General features: G+C 37.4%; 1 protein-coding gene and 1 long non-coding RNA gene across 7 annotated transcripts in view; one reads left to right on the forward strand and one right to left on the reverse strand.

Annotated features, from left to right (window-relative positions):
* The window catches only part of CADM2 (cell adhesion molecule 2), a 365,701-nt gene extending 355,983 nt beyond the window's left edge, over positions 1–9,718 (forward strand). For 3 of the 5 annotated variants that reach the window (XM_083498679.1, XM_083498681.1, XM_083498682.1), the window contains one exon: positions 516–9,718. In XM_083498679.1, the coding sequence (XP_083354805.1) occupies positions 516–634 (119 nt within the window). In that variant the 3' untranslated portion in view covers positions 635–9,718. The remainder of the gene's footprint in view (positions 1–515) is intronic. The other 2 variants (XM_083498678.1, XM_083498680.1) reach the window with 1 other exon arrangement.
* The window catches only part of LOC310704797, a 37,338-nt gene continuing 23,237 nt past the window's right edge, over positions 71–14,171 (reverse strand). For both annotated transcript variants that reach the window (XR_014525012.1, XR_014525013.1), the window contains 3 exons: positions 10,032–10,217; positions 4,545–4,594; positions 71–2,280 (listed from right to left, as the gene is read on the reverse strand). This is a non-coding gene — a long non-coding RNA (uncharacterized lncRNA). The remainder of the gene's footprint in view (positions 2,281–4,544; positions 4,595–10,031; positions 10,218–14,171) is intronic.

Here is a 14,171-nt window from a genome sequence, read left to right on the forward strand (position 1 = left end):
TAGCGTCTCAGGTTTACTATTCCCAATGTAAGTGGGCAAGCCTAGCGTAGCTATTGAAGGGCACAGTGCATTTTGTGTTGATTGTCTTTAAACTCTTTATTTCAATCAAAAAGTTATGCACAATTAACATTGTCCAACTAAAAGTAAATCAGATTTTGATGTGCTAATTTTGAAATTGCAGCGTATACTACTTGGCTGAATTATAACTTCTATATAACAAAGGAGCAAAATAATCATTTTGAGACAATCCCCCCCAAAGCTTATTGTTAATGTGTCCTGGACAGATCTTAGTGCAACATGCTCTTTTTACTGTTTGTATGTATTTATCATCAAAGAAAGGCCATGGGTCACAATCGCTTCTTTCCCAAAATGGAATATCATGTGTGCTGTAAAAGTTCATTCTACAGTAGTGCAATGACATACATCCTGAACCTCACCAGGATCCATTAGAGAACCGCATTGGAAAAGTATCAAAGCCCCTAACATTTTTCTTTTAATCACATTGTTTCCCGCAGGAACATATTTAACAAATGAAGCTAAAGGAGCTGAAGATGCACCTGATGCGGATACAGCCATTATCAATGCAGAAGGCAGCCAAGTCAATGCAGAAGAGAAGAAGGAATATTTCATATAGATGCAGACTTAGGTTCTCTGAGTATTACTCACCAGGCTGACTGCTGGAGAAAATTGGCTCTCATCTTTCAGAATTAATTTCCCCCCATCATGTTTTGCTACCTTTATTAATGTACACAAATGCTTTCAGTAGCCAGTTTATACCAACAATCAGCCATGGACAGCATTTCTTTTCCTTTAATTATGGTACCATTCATAATGCAGGACATTTCTTATTGCCTAATCATCATATCCATTGCTCTCTTAACATACAGTGCTTGAATATACAGCCTTAACAACTTTAATCATCATCTGTTCAGTTTTTCTACATTTTTTAAAAGCAAAATGTTATATAGCATTTCTTTTTGGTTTTATTTTATCATGGTCCTTACCGGTATTGCACCAGGCCATTTTCATAACAATTGTTCTGAAGGTGAGGACCTCAATGTACTTACATAAAACATTACAAGTAAGATTAGAGGTTTACAAAGAATGTTTTATATATGTCTATAATTCAAAAAGCAGCCTAGTTTTGAAACATTATGCCCTAGGAAACACCAACTGAAAGCATTCTAGTATAATTTCTTGTGTGTTTGCAAATGATAGCAAAGGGGTATGAACAGACCTTTTATTTTAATGGCACATTGGTACTAAAGCAACGTCTGGGTGGTAACCACATCATGCCGTTTGTCTATACAGAATCCACAGAGATGGATGATGTAGCTCCATTTTGAAAATGTTTGTCCCGCTCTTTTACTGCAGTTAGGATCATAAAGACTTCCGTTATCTATTTCTGTAATTTCTGGTTTTAATTTAATTTATTTGATTCATGTGGGCTCACCTGCCTTCTCAAATTGGACATGTTCATGGGGCACAATTGCAAGGCATTTTAGTATCTGTATATAGTGCATATAATAAATCCAATTAAACATTATTTGATACATATTTAACTTTTGGGGCTGTAGGTAAGTCAGTCACAAGTAAGCATTTTCTAATGTCCATTATATCCCTTTAGATATGACTTAAATTAATATTCTGAGTAGATAACATGTATTAGTACTTTTGTCTGTATGTCCTAGCACTGTTCAGCAGCAAACTTTTCTAGTTCCAGGTTTTTTTTTCTTTGTTATACAATGGAAGCACAATGTTATATGGAAAGGTAGTTTTAAGCTAACAACCAGTGCACAGCCTCAGGTTTTAAATTCCAACCACATTAATGATTAATGATTAAGTTGCTAAAATTTTCAATATATAATTTGGCAGTTCCAGAGCTGCTTATCAATGTTGGATTTGCCAAAACACAAACAGCAAAGTGTTACAACAAAAAGCTCTATGTTTTGTGTATACGGTAAATGGACTAATTCTTTATATTAAATTCCTGTCTATGCATTTTGTGAGGTACAAACTTATGTCACGGTGAATGATAGAGAATATCTGCCATGCTTTTAGCTCCACAGTAAAGACCTCTTTTTGAGATTGTTCTCAAAATGTGGGGCAAAATGACATCTTTAAAAGATAGTCACAAATTCTAAATCTACCATAAAATAAGCTGATTGGCTCGATTCCTCTTCCAGAAAAAAATGTGAAACATCACCAGATGCGCTTACTGGTCCCATGTCAGAAGATTCAAATCAGTAGTGATTGCTGTTCATCTCCTAAGTGCTGCACCTTAAAATAAAATAAATAAGATTTCTATATGGATGCTATTACTGGTGAAGTCTAAAAGCATAATGGCCTATTGTAAAGGATTATCTCCTGGGATTTATTTTTTGCGTGGGGGGAGAGGGGAGGAGGGAGGGTAGCATTTGAATATGACATCATGTGTCACAGTAAATGGAAATCAAAGGTGTTGTGTCAGATTATTTATCAGAAGAGTATACACCTTTTAAGGACAATAGTAGTTTTTAAATTGTTTTTGTTGGAAAAAGAACATTTACCTTGTTAATTTCTATGAGAGAGAAAAAGAGAGACCATCAATCAAGCAGCACTTTTTCAAAGTATACAGAACATAAATAATATGATGTGGTTGAGTGTTAACATAATAAATCATATACAGTATGACATTTTAAAGAAATACGTCTGCATTGATGTGATTGCATGCTTGTTTTTACCGTTCACTCCAGATCATCTGTGGGGGGAAAATGCAATAATATGCTAATCTAGTATGGTAGTTTGAGAGATTCAGGTAGGAGCTACTAGACACATTGATACTAGTATAGGTTTACAACATAGTCAAGTTCTTCAAAGAGTACATTTTTTAAAACAATACTGGCAAAAGGAATTAAGCTTGCTACTACTGGGAAGAAAAGGGGTTTGTCACAGCAGTTAGCTGTACCTTCAGAAACTGATTTATGGAACTAATGGCAAGGCCAGCAAAGAACTTACTGTGCTTAAATGCCTTGCTGCATTAGGATTATGTTTACTAAAGTCACATGTCAATTAGTGCTGTATTTGCACATCTTTACATTCTTTATAAATTCCATTTTGCTTAAATGATATAGAAATGCTGCTTACATGACCCACCTCTTCGTCACTGTGAAGTGAATTTTTTCAAGCATTGGGGCATCTTTAGATGTAACCATCCCAAAGTGTCTTGTCAGTGTAGCAAAAGGAAAGCAGTGGAACTTTGCAATAGTAGATAGGAATTGGACTGTTAACTTTTTCTTGTGCACTCTGTTGCAGTCAATTTTTAGAATATATATTCTACCTTGCACCTTGAGATGTATTTTACAACAGGCCAAAAAGGAACATGGAAGTACATCATGCAGTGTTAAGTAAGAGGATAATTCGGGCCTGTCATCACTTTCAATCATCTGCATTCATCCAGTTAAATCAGAGGTTCTCAAACATTTTCTTTAAGAGAAAAGGGGGACTTTTGAAACAGAATAGTGACCATCTATTCTCTAACAAAATAAACATTCCATAAGCTAAACATAGTTTTAATATAAAGTCCTAGCCCTGTCTTTGACTTTAGCACAAGTACTAGCAATATTGTACCAGAGTGTAATAATACAGATACCGATACATTTTCTTAATATAATTTTATTACACAGTTTGTAATTCAACGGGGTTCAACAATCCAATATAAAATCTCTTATACACTGAGCTATAATTCTGGCAGTGCTGCCACAAAGATTCTTTGCACCAGTATCCGTGGATCTGTGTGGATTTTGCACTAGCACCTGAGCAGATCCCAATTAATTCTGCTCCCTATTCAGTGCCTTTTTGACCAATAGAGATTGGAGGAAAGCAAGGAGAAGCCAACCAGAGCAAAGAGCTGGGGGGAGGATCACATCATTGCTCTCAAGGTGGTCTTAGTTTGGTGTAAATGGCTGGGAGGTGACTGGTTTCAAGGTATCATTTTTTCTTCTTGGCTGGCCTCCAGCTTGCTATATACCATAAGTTGTCAGCTATATAAAGGGGTAGAAGATTACCTTTTCCATAAGTCGGGCATCCAGTATTGGTGAATAAGGCCACAAGAGCAACACACATTCATAGGATTTACAGATATGCCCGATTTCTAGTCATATTATCTGATAAGGTTTTTCTGTTCGTATACATTTGATCCTAGTTTGAGAACCCCTGGTTTAGATGAATACACTGGGAGCAAGACACCAAAGGTCAATAGAAATGATTGCTTAATTTACAGTAACTGACAGGCATGAATGATGAAAGCCCCATGGGAACAACTAAGGAAAATGTGGAACATGACAGTTCTCATCATCAGTCAAAGGTTATCAAGTTATTGCCAATTTTCTCTTTAATATTAGTTATTTTATTTTGCTATCATTATTATTATTAAATAATAGAATGTGGCATCTAACAGTATATGGGTGCATCTTCTTTCATTCTTAGATGTTATTAGCAAATCCAAGAAGCAGTTTAAGAAATATATACGATATGAGGCTCAGAAATGAACCAGGAACACCTACCATTTTGTTCACATTTATGGAAGGCAGATCATCTTGTGCTGAGATTCCTCCTATAAAAGATACAGGAGGAAAACAGTTGGTTTTTTCCCTATATAAACCAGCAAAGTGGACTTTTTGAATATGTTCTTCATGATGTAGGATTATCTACCTACCTATAAGCATCTCTCAGTGAGAAGAAAGGACAGGAGGTTATTTAATTTATGATTGTAAAAGCACTGGAGTTACCATGTACGCAAATGTACATTAGGTATTTTGATCTTGACCGTGTGGTTACATGTGCTTCCATGTAACATCAGTTATAGTGTAATTTAGTGCCACTTATTATAAAGTGTTACCAAAAGGATAACATAACTTTACCTCTCTGTTAAGCTAAGGTAATTCTGATAAACTTTAAAATATGGAGTTAAAAAGAATTGTCATGGGCGCACTACAATGTTCTCCAAAACCTTCCTTGATTCCTCCAAGGATCTTAGCTTCTCATTCATTAGAACTGGTATATTTTTTTTAATGAACATACCAAATACAAAAAAAAAGCTACTCAAATGTTCTGTAAACAAGCTGTTTTAAACAGAAATAACCCGAGTAATACTTTGGGTTAAGTGGCACAAAGTACACACTAAAAACTATGCAAAAATATAGGTGACTACAGTGTACTCACATGTAAGTATCTTGTACTTTCTCTGTATGGATATTGGAAAACCATGTATTTATAATATGCATTTTGATTATTTTACAAGGAAGGAGATGGGTTTGCAGATTCAAGAATGGTCTATAAAAACGCATAGTGACCATTTGTCTTTAAATATGTGTATATTCCCAGCCACTTCCAAATAATATTTAATTTATTGTAAGCCGTATTTTCCTTGAAACCCAACTACCACTCTATTTTGTCTCTTGTCTTCTTCTATGGGTCCCATGGGGCTCCTTCCAAACACCTTTGGGGCAAAGACTTCAATTCTGCTAATAGCTCTGCTGCCAGCACTCTGTCTGGGAACATTGCTCAGTAATCTATTTCTAGCCCAACAGTACAAGGTTGCTCTTTTTATCTTCCTTGAGGGAGCCTTGCATGCTAAGATGTTGAAAAGTATTGCCATTTGCCCTGGTATTTTTAGCTTGAGCAATGGAAAGAGAGCCACAGAGAGAACTGTATTCTCCTGACCCCTATTTCACTGAAGCACCTCACCTGGAATTTCTGCTATTTATTTCCCAATAACGTCAGGTAATCTTACATTGTGAGTACAAAATGCTTCCATCAAACCACGGAGGATGCCTTTAATGATAAAGTTAACTTTTTTTCCAAACATGAAATTTTATATCATTGATCCTTTTCATCTCGTCATTTTTTCCATCATACCCTTCCAAAAGCAATGCATTGAAAGTAGTGAGATAACACAGAACAATCACAGACACAAGAAATATTGTTAAATTGAACACTGCAAAGCTCCTGAGCCTCTCCAACTATAGCTTTCCTTCTCTGCGAAGCACTATCATTATTGGCCAAGCCATTCATTCCGCTTTCAGTTGTGCAATTTTAACTAGTTCCCATAATAAATGTACTTACATGGACCCCTTTTGTTGTTTAGATTCTGCCCTCCAGCTAATGAACCTGTTTTGTTTTGGGGGTTAAAAAAACTGCCCCTTCTATCATGTCCTTGAGCTGCTCTAATCATCCAGAGTTTTCTGCCCTTTTAAACCTTGACTCCACATCTACACATGAGCAAGGTAAAGTCTTATACAGTACATCGTTGCATATACACATAGGTATTGCTTTTGACTAGTCTAATGATTTCACAATGGTCTTCATTACATTACTTGCTGTCTATTAATGTCGATATTTAGCACAGATTGACAATGTTGTGTTAAACCACCAGATTCAATTTTCAGTACAGATATTGGTGAATTTTTTTCTTTTTAAAATTAAATTTTCCATCAGACAAAAATATAATTAGCAGTTTGATGCTCAAACACTTGGGCAAACTAGGCAGAGAACAAAACAGAGATGATGAAGGTACATTAGATTGTGCAAATATTCATTGGAGATCACATCAGTTAATCTCAATAGGATGTGCATTTCTATTTGAGCTGAAATGTACACTCTCACCCACAGCTAATAAATGCACACACACTGATATAATGTGCATCTGTTTGAAAAGTTTTTTTTAAAAAATCAATGACACTCAATGGATTTCCCAATGGATATATAAAAACATGGGGGACAATCCGCACACCTCTAGTGTGAATCTACACCACAACCATTGACACTGACATTTATGGGAGTCTCTTCTTGTCAAAACTATGTTCCTTTGCTGCTAGTTGCATCTTCCAGAGACGTTTTCACATTCTGCTTGATAATGAACATAACCTGTACTTTATGTGAGCCCTGACAAGTATGGTATAGAAATAAATTATCAGATTACTTGAGAATGAAGTCTTTCCATCCATATATATATATATACACACACACACCTTAAAATATAATAACAGTATTTACATAACAAAAGATATAAAACAAAAACAGAAAAAAGCAAGTACTGATAGCTGTAATAAGCAAAAACATTACAAACGTTTTCTCAGGGTCTTTAAGGAACTAATTTTTATTTAAAAAGTCTTGTCCAAATAATCTCTTTGCTCTTGTCACAAAGAAGGAGGATAAACCAAGATGATGTGAGGAGCTTCCTGAAATTTTATCTATGCTGGATTTATTTATACCCTTAAACTCATCAGCTTTGCTAGTTACATCTAACTTAAAAGGGGCTCAATCACTTTTTAACAATAGAGATATTTAAGTTTCATTTATTGACTTAAAAGATCAGAATTTGCTTCATTTTCATGTCTCTTCCCTGATTATGGTATATAAATTTCTTCCTTTCAAGTCTCTTGAAGTCATTCTTAAACTGGACTTCAGACAATTAATTTATCACTTACCTGTCAGCAATACATTTGATTTCAGTTTGAGTCCCCTACCCCAATATAATTGTTCTAAAACTCCAAAATAGTTTCATTATATATCCATCTGACAGCATGAGCTAGTAGCTTAGTTCAGTTCCTTTCTCTTAAACCCCTTTCAAAATCCTTCTTTGCTTTTCTGGAGAAAGAAGAAATGTAAATGAGCAAATATCTAATAATGTTTTAAGCACTTAAGTTAACATAGGTAAGCTCTTATTCAGAGGTAAAAACTCCAGTGGCTTTCTAGGTGAGAGGCTACAGCAGGAGCCAAACAGAGTGGATGAAAGCATTTTGGTTCTAGCCGATTCAACTAATATTCTTTCATCTTAATATTTTTACAAGACCATAGGTGATTATCTACTCATGAAGCAAGGATTGCCAGGCAGGCTGTTTAGACAGCAAGAATTGGTGAAGTTCATTTATAAGTAATTGAAATGATAAAGCACTATCACAGAGATTATAATTAATTATTTTTCTCTGACAGGCATGGCACTTTTTTAAATCTTGAGACAGACAAGAAAACGCCTGCTTATTCTTTCCAAATGTCAGCCCTGTTCCCAAAACAAAATCCACAGAACACAGAAAGGAAGGAAAAAGTGCAGTAAACAATAAACACTGACATTCCAGTGCAGTGTAAAGTAATCTACACAGTGAAACAAGTTTTCACATAGAGTTCTCTTACACGGCAGATGCAGAAAGCATAAAAATCCCTACGCTACACATTGTTCTGGTTCCAAGGCAAATAAAGAATATATTTTTCATGATCCTTTAAATTTGCCATAAAGCAAAGAAGCAAACTTTTCTGATGAAGATTTCATGTGCAGAAAAAAGTAGACTAGCAAACACCAACTAAGAGGCATCTTCACATGGATTCAGGACTAAGAGAAATCTCTCTTACATAAGGTCGTGTCCTTTTACCTCAGCACAATATTTATGTCTATACTTTGCATTAACACAGGCTTTCCCCCCAAAAAATTAAGTGTGGTTTAAATTAAAAGTGTTTGTAAAAATAATGCACCAATTAATATGAAACACAAATACTGATCCTGCTTAGAAATGTTGATATTCCAACCATATTATGTGAAAATATATTTTCCACCAGTACTTGAGCTTTTGGCAATAATATGTAAATGCATATTACAATTATATTTTCTATACATTGCACACTTTCATGCATGTGTGTGTGTGTATATATATATATATATATATATATATATATATATTCATGCCAAAGGTTTGCTTTATCTTGAAACAGTATAGGTACAAATTCAGTGGGTTCCCACGTTCTGTTAGTGGTTATACATTCCCTAGGGAAGACAGTAAGAAAGCAACATTCATTTTAAACAAAGAAGTCGACCTATGCACTATATTACTTTCCAGCCTTTTAAATCCAAAATGCACTTTATAATTTCACCAAAAACGAGGATGTTCAAAGACTCCTATAATTGTTTCTTCCTTCTTTATACTCATTTTTTACACAGGAAAGGATTTGCTTGCGTAAATATGAGTGCATTCAGGAAAATATTATATTCTTCCAATTTTCCAACTATTTCACTGAAGTAGTCTCACAGATTTCCTATTTGGTTGATCCAAATTTTATCATTTTAGGATTGCAGACTTGACCATTTTAACACAGATTAAGGATACAAACGCAAAAATTATGAGCCCACAATGTGTTTTGTGTCTCTGTGTCTTCCAGGGCTGCCTGAATAAAAGGACATAGTAAAAAACTCACCAAAAGCCACAATTGTGCCTAGCCCCAGGTGAGTAGCTTAACTGCAAGGTGGCTAAAATGGGTTGAGAACTATGGTGTGATTGACACCAACACCTGAAACCATGGCAATGTTTCTGACGCTTCAACACTTACTCCAGTCCCAGGAGAACAAAGCATGTTGCACTGATAATGGAAGCACAGTTTTCTTTTGTTTTTTTGTTTACTCCTTTTTCATAATTTTAAGTGAACAAAATGCATATTGTAACATTAGGTACATGACACTTGCATGTTGCTATGCCTATATACTTACAGAGTATTCAATGTGTACTTAGTGGCGCTTAAAAAAATGTCATGTACAATTTTTATAAACATTCTACAGGGTTCCCATTTGCACTTCATCTTTCATTAAAGTTTTGTCAGAGAAATGTCTGAGTATTATTAAAGAAAAAAAAATAAAATTTCAATTTTAGTTATCGGTTGGACATTACTGAAGTGTCTATTCATTCAATACATTTTTTTAAAAAGCAATTCATGAATTTTGTGATGAAGTTGTATTGGCAAATATATGGATGATCTGCTCCCAGCTGAAAACTGCTGTGTTTCCCTGTGCGTTCCATACTGAAGAACTATTTTGGATAAACTGCATGTGATACACCACTACTGATGCGGCCCTTATGATGTGGCATATAAAGATCCCCTTCTTTTGTGTAACTACTAAAATTTTGTAAATCTTTGTTTATATAGTAAGGATTTATTGTATACCATATAAAGCAGTCAAACAAACATGTTGCTGATGTAATCAAAGGTGGTGATTTATGTGTACATACCAGGTATCATCCATGTCATTCCCTCTCAGGATCTTCCTTGGCTGAACTTCCAGCTGCTTTTAAAATGTGCAGTTAAATTACAAGTTTCAGGTTGGGTGTCAGAAGTAACAGAGGAGGCAATACCCTGATAAGAAATCTTGCACATATGATCTGTTATTCACCCTTGGGCAGGCTCCAACAGCACCCCTGTTGGAAGAAATGAAGTTAACCAAGAGAAAGCTTCGTCAGGGAGGCAAGAGGGATAAACATGTTAGCTCTGTCTCGGGTCTCCTGTTCCCGTCAACTTCCCATTCAGGAGGGGTGATCTAGTGAAGCGGGGAACCTCCTGCACTCATGGAAGCTCTCCACATGGTTTAGAGCTCATTTTCCAGCATTCTAATATGAGCAAAAATAGACCCCTAGGAGCTGGAAGGTGTCAGAAATCGTGCTGGCGGATGGAGCTAGCATATTCAGCCCTGCTGCCTCCCTCGCTGGGAGGCTATAAATGTGCCTTCTCATTCCTTAAACTAGGATTCAGACATTCCAATGTTAAGGGTCAGTTATAGGAGCACCAGGTTTGCATAGTAAGCAGGACAGATACAGAACCTCTCTGAATTGAGCATTTACATACTAAACAATTCAAGAGCCCCCTTGCAGACCTCTCTTGGCCAATTTGCAGTTTAGTATCTCTACGTACTCCGAATCAACCGCTAGCCTATGACTTGAGATAGCACATAAAGGAGATGACACAATCCCCACTGAGAGGGCTTGCTGCCTTGTACCATCCCTTGCCAATCTGATCTCCTGCAGACGTTTTGGACTACAACTCCCATCATCTCATGCTAGTTGGGGCTTAAGGGAGTTGTAGTCAAAAACAGCTGGAGGGGATCAGATGGACATGACAAAGCATGAAGTGAATGCATCCCTAGGAGTGTGTGAAGTTGTTTTTGTTTGGGAACACGACTAGCGACCTTTACACCTTTATACAGTTTCCAAGTCATTATCAAGCTACATGGTCATAATACAGGGACATGGGCATATATTGGGGAGAAGGAGGCACAAGTATATGGGAATGGGACTGAGATCAATGCAGCACAGGGAAGCATGCAAAAGAGAGCCAAGAATATCAGGCAGTCATATCGAAGCAGATCGTTGCACAGGCAAAATCCAAGATTTAGCCAGAAGCTTTTATGGCCCTACCAGCTCAGGGAGAATAATATACTTCCTTGAAATGTGTTCCTCTGGCTGGATGAAACACTAGTCTACAGCCATTGGTTCATCACCAGTTAGATCTGCAGGTTCCAGGTTTTAGCCCCAGTGGCTCCTGACAAAAATCTTCATGATATATAGATAAAGATTTAGGGATGATTACTGATATTGGCAAGTATTCTGTGCTGTCAATGCTGGCATTAAGGTATGATCTCACTATGCTGAAATAATAATAATAATAATAATAATAATAATAATAATAATAATAATAATACTATCTCCAGTGCTGATTGCATAATGAAGAGGAGGAGCAATTTCACATGGAAAACAAGGTCCTCATATTCTGCAGTAGAGAAGTTATCATTTTTATTTGATGCATTTATAATTCTGCACTTAAATATTTTTTCTTTAAAAAAAAAAATAAAGTAAAATTATGTAAATGGCAAGTTGGATTTATGATGAAATTCAGCAAGAAGTGGAGCAGGAAGCAAATGGTTAAAGCAGGCCCAATTTTTCAGAACAAAACTATGTCCTTCCAGGGAAGGGTGGATTATTTCAGACACAGATCTTGATTTAAGTGTGGGACATTATTTTATTTTATTTATATTTATTTATTTATTGAGTGTGTGTGCATGTGTGTTCAAGGGTGCAAGATCATAAAAGGAGAAGAGGCCTTTGGAGGAATAGGAAAGTAGAGTTCAAAAAGAGTTCTTAACTAAAGTGTGGAGGGTTAACACACAAATGTGATATGCTGCACCCACACCACAATTTCAGCTCCAACTCCAAGCAGGCATGACCGTCTGTTCTCCCTGATGACCAAAAGAGCACTTCACTCCAACTGTCTTTTTTCAGATAACAGTCAAGTGGAGCAAACGGTAAAGGATGTCCAATAAGTGTAGCTCTAGAAACTTCATCATAGCTGCTTAAGAACCTTCTCATCTAACTGAGATGAACTTATCTATATTATAGTGCTGTACAAAGGTAGTAGCATCAGCCCAGGTAGCTAACCAGCAGGGTCCACAGGGTCGCCACATCCCTCTGCCAAGATACAAGGGCTTCAGCCACCACTGAAGAGAAAATGATGTAACATGAGAAATGTTGATCTGCTTGTGGGTGCTGCAGACAATCTGCTACAGGTGCTGAAGGAGCCACTGCAAAGGCCTGTCAAGGAACCATGTTCAAGATACCATGCTGATGGCTCCTATAATGTAAACTTGTAGTTGGACAAGACTCAAGACTGTTGCAGATTTCACTGAAAGTGCTTGCTGACTTCCAAAGGAAATTGCTCATCTCTTCCTGTAACAGAAGATTCTCTTTTAGAACATATCCAGGATGATGCCTAAACTCTGTATTCTCTGTGTCAGGTAGAGAAAACTATCACAAAGCCATGGTTCTCTAAGCAGGTAGGGGGTGTGCTCACATTCACTTCTGCCTTTGAGCAGGGATCTCACTGAAAGCCCATCCAAGGTAAGGGGGTAGATGAATTCCTTGGGTTCAGAGATGTGTATTGTGATTTTGATGAATACTCATAGAAACTACAAGAGCCCAAATCAGTATTGAAACCATCTCTCCTCAGACCTCAGGAAGCTTCTGTGGCACAGGTAAATCAAGACTTGGAGATAAGCTTCCATGAACAAAACCAAGGCCACAAAACTCCCTTGGTCTCCATGGCTGATTTTTGTGTCTCCATTCTAAAGATACCAAGAATAGAAAGTATCTGTTTTGGGAGACAGACTTGAAGTTGAGGGTGCAACTATGATGTACAGTGTCCAGAACTCATCTGTCTGAGGTAATCTAGCCTCAGTTGTGGCAGCATGAGTTTAGCCATGACAGGTGTTGGCTGGAGGACAAGAGGCCTCATAATGGTCAATCAGGCTGGTGAGGAATTGCAGGGGGCGGGACCCTTGGAACAAAATGACTGCGATACCCACTTGTTATTTGCATCCTTCTGAGGTGCTATTTTGACCAGAAGTGGAACTTTACCAATTGTAGACCAACCCCAACTCCGCAGATGCCATTACCCTGGCAACATTCTACCATGAATTATACTGCCCAGTCCAGTTTTCTGCTTCTCTCAGAGAGATTCTCAAAACCTGAATGCACCTCTGGTAAAGGGGCATGAGTTCATAGAAGAGAGGCAAGAACCATGACAATGTTTGGAGTGCTATTAAAAAAGAAAGAGGCCTCATGACAACACTGAAAATATTATATTTTTTTGAGAGAATCCATGAGTTTATTAGCTAACACGTACAGTGACTCTTGGTCTCCCTGGGTCTTTCCAGAGGTGGAGAATTTCAGTGAGAAACTGTGGGTATGACACAATGAAATAAGGAGGTCTGTTATATAGGAAGATCCTTGAGGTTCCCCCTACCCCAGTTGGTGGAGCCTTGTGATGTGGCTGCCACTGAGATAGGGGGTCCAGTTCCAAGGTCTTCATGGTCTCATTAAGTCCTTGGGGCAAATAACTTATGCCGAGAGAGGGCAAGGATAATCCTTCCTGAAAGTTCTCATTCTTCTCTGTTAGACTCTGATCATCTTTACCTCATAGACTGAATCAGGCCCAAAGTTGTCCTTTCTCCAGTCAGGAGTATTGCCAGTTTTGCTCTGGGCTGCCACAGTGAGTTGGCAATCTAGGAAAATCCATAGTGAGTAGGGACTGTCAGGTTTGGTGTGTGTTTTTGTGTTTAAGGTGGAGGTGGTGGGAAATGGCATAGCAGCACCTCTGCCTCCTTGCCCTGCGTCAGGAATGAGCCCAGAAAGAAGGGGCTGGAGGATGGCTGGATAAAACAGAGGTGTCCCTCTCTACTCCTCCAATGAAAGCTATGAGTTAATCTTTTCGAAGACAGCCTGCCTTCTTCTTCATCAGCTATGAAGTTCATGATGTGGGAAACACCCTTCGATGGAGAGTGGATGAGAAAAGCATGTTATCATACCAACGGGCCTCACATGCTC

Source organism: Podarcis liolepis (genome assembly GCF_965112155.1).
Source record: "Podarcis liolepis genome assembly, chromosome: 4".
Lineage (NCBI taxonomy): Eukaryota > Metazoa > Chordata > Lepidosauria > Squamata > Lacertidae > Podarcis > Podarcis liolepis.